This window comes from Condylura cristata, unplaced genomic scaffold (assembly GCF_000260355.1).
Source record: "Condylura cristata isolate star-nosed mole 26May11 unplaced genomic scaffold, ConCri1.0 scaffold00028, whole genome shotgun sequence".
NCBI classification, from domain to species: domain Eukaryota; kingdom Metazoa; phylum Chordata; class Mammalia; order Eulipotyphla; family Talpidae; genus Condylura; species Condylura cristata.
The window spans coordinates 1,231,711-1,237,940 of NW_004567129.1; the positions used below are offsets into that span (position 1 = coordinate 1,231,711).

A 6,230-nucleotide genomic window follows, 5' to 3' on the forward strand; every position below is an offset into this window, starting at 1 on the left:
GAAAAAAGAAACACATGTCTTTTGCAGCAACATCATTAGTGAAATAAGCCAGAAAGAAAACGAAAAATATCAGATGGCTTCTCTCATAGCAGGAATATAATGGAACAGATGAGAAAATAATGATAATGATGAATAGCTATATACCAGAGACATTTTGTGGGGGTAGAGTGGGGAATGGGATCAAAAACAGTGGGGGGAGGGAAATGCACTGGACTATGGTGATGCACATGGGTGATTTGGTGATGGGAAACCCAAGAGGATTGCAACTGAGATGGAAAAATGCACAAAAATATGTAAAAATAAACTAGTATATATATATATAAAAAAACCAAGCCAGAGTGGCAAAACAAAACAAAAAAAATGGTAATAGGTCTGGTTCTTCTCAAGGGGAGTTGAAATTGCATTTTGGCTTGGTAGTGAAATTGGAGCTGAATTACCACTAATTTAGGAATTAATAAATGAATCAATACTCAAAAATTATGGATAAATATGCTGCAGGTAGCAAGCCAGACTAAGAGAGCAGATATATAACTAACTGTGATATGGAAACAATAAGCTATCAATATTTAGGGAGTCATTTTATGCAATCTGTCAAGATACATGCAATTTTTGAAGTCAAGCATAATACTTTATCCACTTGAATATTGATTTAAGGGAAGAAACTGCGAAAATTCAAATCATTGCTGATGTAATAAACTTAAACATGAATTTTACATATGCAAATAGTTTCTACAATCATGTAATTTTCAATGTCAATACAAAAATATAGCAAGAGGCAACATTTATGGAAAGTCAGGATAGGCTAATTATCTTACTAATGATTTCATTCATTCTACCACAATTTCTTTCACAACACCATGACAGACGTTAACAAGTACTGGTCTCATTTGATGGAAGAGGAGTTTAGTTTTCCTGCCCAGGTCAGACAGGTGGAAAGTAGCTAAACAGACTGAAGCTGAGGTTTTAAGCTCCAACACCAAATCCTGTAGTCTCATCTGGACCAATGATGAGTCGTTACTAGACTTAAAAATTTTCAGAGATTCAAAACTTAAGAAAATGTTGAAGATGTTGTATAGTAGTTGAATGCCTTTAGGAAGCAGAGTATGATGATTTGTTTTCCCAGTGACTTAATATAAAATGTGCATTTCCTAGTCATTTTCTTATAAAAATGTTTAGCCTTTCAGACATCCAATTTTGATGGCTGATAAATAAGTCTTTTACTTTCCAGGAGATGTCCATTTCTGATTTATACAAATAAATCTGTGAAAAAGAAAAGGCACTCAAACCCGCTGGGAGAAGTACAGGGACAACATAAAGAAGAAGGAAGTGAGCTCATCGTATTCCTCATTTAATGCATAGATGCCAAATTTAGGTGTCACTCCTAGTTGCAAAGTGCCACAATGAAAACATTTTATAAATACTTCTCACTTGTCTTAACTCTCATACCTTCCAGACGTATTCTTCAGGATGGCAAGAGCATCAGGGTAGCCATCCATGTTGTAGTCTCCAATATGAAGGGTGATTGGGATTGGGATTTCAGCAGGTCGCTGCTCGTGCACAAATGGTACAAAGCCCCAGAGTGTTCCCTTATTGCTGAAATCCTGAAGCACTGGAACCCACTGTGGATTTAGAGGAAAAAGATTATATCGTAGGAGAAAATTAACCACTTGCAAAACAAATGATCCATTAGAACTTCTCAAGCTAAGCATCATTTTACTTAACCTCTTTGTCTATACAATATATTAAGGTATAATAATTTACTTTGATGACAGATGACTAACCTGCTTCTTTAAAACATTTCATTTTTCTTTCAACTGGCCCAAACTATTTGTCTTGGAAGGCTTGTCACAGAATCATAGAATTTAAGTATTTAACTGATATTAATTGTCAGATACCTGAATTGCCCTTTTAAAAACTTATGTTGAGTGGAAATAGAGCCTCAAAGGAATATTTCAAAAACTAGAGCAAACTGGAATATCCTCTAATACGGAGGTTGTCTCCCTTGTTCTGCTATGCACGAGGAGTACCACAGCCAGCAGCATCCGCAGACACAAGCAGCCCTGAGGCTTTGCAAACACACCAGGACTGCCAAGCTCTGCCTGCTCTGGAGCATGAGCTTTGTTACCAGCAGCAGCTAGAAGCCACCTCTTTACTCCATTCATTCTTTCTATGTGAGCATAATGAAGAGAACTGAGAGAATGGGCTGATTTCAAAATGAACTTTCAGAAATTCCCTTCTCTTCTGAATGACCAAACCTTTATCTCTGAATGACCTGACAGTCAGAAGAGTGGAAAGCATGCCAGAACAGTGCGGTGGGCCCGTGATACAAAACAGTGCGGTGGGCCTGGCACATGTACCCGGCAGAAGCGCCTGCATCCTATTGGAGACAGCAGGAAGTCAACTGTCAGATTTATCTTTCTTATAAGCAGGTGAGTAATTCATACAGCTCTATGCCAAACTACATAAAAAAATGGCTTCTTAAAAAATAGTTTAATATACAAAATATCCCCAACATTTTATGTTATCCAAAGAGGGTATAGTTTGCTAAGGGAAAAAATAACTTAATAATAAAGACATATTTACAGGAAAAGGAGTAGTTCTAAAAAACTGACCTATATCTTTGATCAATTTTTCAATCTTATAATAGTAAATTATTATGTATTATTAAAATGTTTGCATATTTCATTTAACTTTGAAAAAAACTGTTGGTTTTGTTTTGGAAGAAGATGGAAAGTTTAACAAAATGCCAAGTTATTACAGATTTCTGAAGAGGTTGACAGTTTATTAATGAGAATAAAGTATTTGGTTAAGGTAAATGTAATAAGGTCTAAAAAGTAAAAAGATTTTTCATCTAATGTGACATCTTTAAGTCACCAAAGAACTGTGACATTTATCTTACCAGAGAGAAACAACCTTATAATTTGAAAATATTCTCACAGTACTGTCACTTGAAGGCAGGCTATAATTATTAGGTTTACTTATCCTTAATCACCAATGATGAGGTGTTACTTGACCTAATGTTTTCAGTAACTCAAAATAGTCTCTTCTGCTTTCATACACAATTATAGTCATTTGTACAGAATGCAGACTATAATGAAGATTTGTTTCCGTAGTGTCTTCATACAAAATGTGATGTTTCCTACCTATAAAAGACTATAGAAGTTTACAATATTACTTATTACCCCAAAATAGAAATTAAAACTAATTTTTTATTATTTTTTCTCTAGGTATAGAGAAAGCCATTATAAAAACACTACATTACTGGTTTCCTTTCAGGTGCTATAAACATAGGAAAATTCTCAATGTCATAAACTTTAATTTCCATATTAATCCTCCCCTGTGATAATTAAATTCTAAGTTGTTTATTCATAAGCAACAGGCAAAAGCTCAATATAAGAAAATGAAACAGATCTAGATAACACATGAAAACAGGTAGTTCTATATTAAATCTTCTTTATAGTTATAATATACTTTACTCAGCATGTAAAATGCAAACAGGTCACTTAAACTGGATCAAGTGTGAGTTTTCTTTACACAAAAATGATTATAATAGTACTTGCACCTGAAACAAACCAGTAAAAATTAGAGTTAAATACATTCCATTAAATTAAAATGAAGTTAATTTATTTTTGGTTTCTCTCTGTTCTGATTTTTTGGATAACTTTTGTAACCTCTGGACATATTTTTCAAGCACATAATTATATGAAAACCAGTTTATATACCTGTTCTGTTCCAGATTTAACTAAATAGATGACGCTTTTTTGGCAGTTTTTATCTTCACAGCCTGGCAGTAAGTGATCCATGTGTCCATCTCCATCTGCCAAAAGACAAATCAAGAGTACATCAACAGCCACAAATTTATGTGTTCGTGTTTCACAGGTTAATTTCCTATTGGTCAAAGTCCTTATCAATCTGGATAAAGCTGAATAATTTGATACTTTTGATTCACTATAAAAAATTTAGGGGCCCTCCATGGTGGCACAACGGGTTAGGACGCAGCACTGCAAGTTGGCTGCAGCCACTTCAGTGCAAGTTCCATCCTTGGCCCTAGAGGTGACTCAGATGGCCTGGCAGATTTCTCCTGACCCGCCTGCTGCACCCCTCAGCAGTGTACTTCGTTGATCTGCCTGTTCTGCTCCCCACTCTGTCTCTGGTGAAGCCTCTCACTGCCCTTGCACCTCTGGCCTGTACCCATGAATAAATAAATAAATCTTTTATATATAAAAAAAAATTTAGTCTGGCCCCTGCAAACTATTATGTGGCACGTTATCTTGTTTTAAACTGCACATACTTCTGTGTTTAAATATTTATCCAGTGTTGGAAAAAGATCCCATTCCAGGCTATAATATTAAAATCATCAGTCTTAAGCAATACAGCTTTTGACCCATTTACATAATTATTATTGTTGCCACAGGAGAAAAGTAAGCAAGTTAGTGGCAAGTCGTTATTATAAAGCTTATTTTAAATGTGTCCTTACATATAATTTATCTTTTCATACATGTATATATTGTAAAATGATCACCACATTCCAGTTTACAACCATACAAAGTTAAAATTCTTTTTCTTGGGATAAGAACTTTCAAGACCTTCTCTTTCAATGACATTTAAATGTACTATATATTAATATTAACTATAGTCACCATGCTGTACTTTATCTCCCTTATTTATTTTATAATTGAAAGTTTGTACCTTTTTGACTAAATCTGCCCATTTTGCTCACCATGCAACCTCTGATTTTGAATTGAATTATTTATTTTTGGTCTCTCTCTGTTCTGACTCTTTGGATAAATTTTCAAACCTCTGAAAATATTTTTCAAGCATGTGGTAATTATTTATATTAAAATCAGCTTATATACCTGTTCTGTTCCAGATTTAACTAAATAGATGATGCTTTTTTGGCAGAACGAATATGTTCTCTACATCTATAAATTATTTATATTTACAGTTGGTTTACAACACTGTATAATTACGAGGTATGCGATTACACCACCAAGGCTCCCGGTGTCCTGGATCGTAGTTGATTAGGGCTCCATGCTCTGCCCTTTGCCTTTTCCTCCCACTTCTCCCCTCAGTGCTTCAGTTTGATTTCTAGGCTTTATTTTTAGTTTCGTTTTGTTTCTCTGTATACCACATATAAATGAAAGTATGTGGTATTTGACTTTCTCATTCTGACTTACTTCATTTAACAAAATCCTCTCCAGTTCCATCAATCATGAATGTTGTCTAAAACAGCATTTTTTTAGATAACTATTTAATACTTTAAGAAACATTTATACTGTTTACCATACAAGCTGGACCAGTCTACATACCCAACAACAGTGTACAAGGGTTCTTTTTTATTCGTCTTTGCCAAAACTTGTTATTTCTGGTCCTCTTGATATGGGCCATTCTCACAGCCATGAGATGGGATTTAGCTGTGGTTGTATTTTCATTTCTTGATAATAATCATTCTTTTTTTGAGCATGTGTCTGTTGGCCATCTGTTATGTCTTCTTTGATTAAGTGTCTATTTTTTTTTTTTTTAAAGATTTATTTATTTGTGCATATAGAACTGGGGTACAGGCCAGAGGCTCAGGGGTGGTGAGAGGCTTCACCAGAGACAGAGTGGGGAGCAGAACAGGCAGATCGATGAAGTACACTGCTGAGGGGAGCAGCGGGCGGGTCAGGAGAGGTCTGCCACACCATGTGGTCACCTCTGGGGCAGGCGGGAATCGAACTCATGCAGAAGCGGCTTTAGATTCTCAGTGCTGTGCTTTAACCCGCTGCGCCACCAGGGAGGGCCAGTGTCTATTTTGTTTTAATGCCCGCTTTTGAGTGGGGTTTTTGATGCTGCTCTTTTTGAGTTTTATGAGTTCTTTATACATCTGGCATACTAGCCCCTTGTCATATGCATAATGTGCAAATCTTTTCAATCATGTAGTAAGGAGTCTTTTCATTTTAATGGAAGTCTCTTTTACCCTAAAGATGAGTTATGGTTTGGTGGAGTTCCATTTGATTATTTTTGTTTTTGTTTCCTTGGCTGCTACAGTTCAGTCTCCAAAGACATTCCTGATGCTAATAACATAGAATGTTTTGCTTTTGTTTTCTTCTACATCCTTTAAGGCTTCAGGTCTTAGATCCAAGACTTTAATACATTTTAAATTACTTTTTGCATACGGTGTGAGGCAGTGGTCTTATTTTTTGTATGTTGTTGTCCACTTTTGCCAACATTATTCTTTTTACTTTTTTTTT

General features: G+C 35.4%; 1 protein-coding gene across 1 annotated transcript in view; it reads right to left on the minus strand.

Moving 5' to 3' along the window:
- Window positions 1-6,230, minus strand: part of ITFG1 (integrin alpha FG-GAP repeat containing 1) — a 216,559-nt gene that overhangs the window by 84,470 nt on the left and 125,859 nt on the right. The window contains exons 9-10 of the mRNA XM_004690317.2: window positions 3,723-3,817; window positions 1,447-1,619 (exon numbers count right to left, since the gene is read on the minus strand). Of these exons, the coding sequence (XP_004690374.1) occupies window positions 1,447-1,619; window positions 3,723-3,817 (268 nt within the window). The remainder of the gene's footprint in view (window positions 1-1,446; window positions 1,620-3,722; window positions 3,818-6,230) is intronic.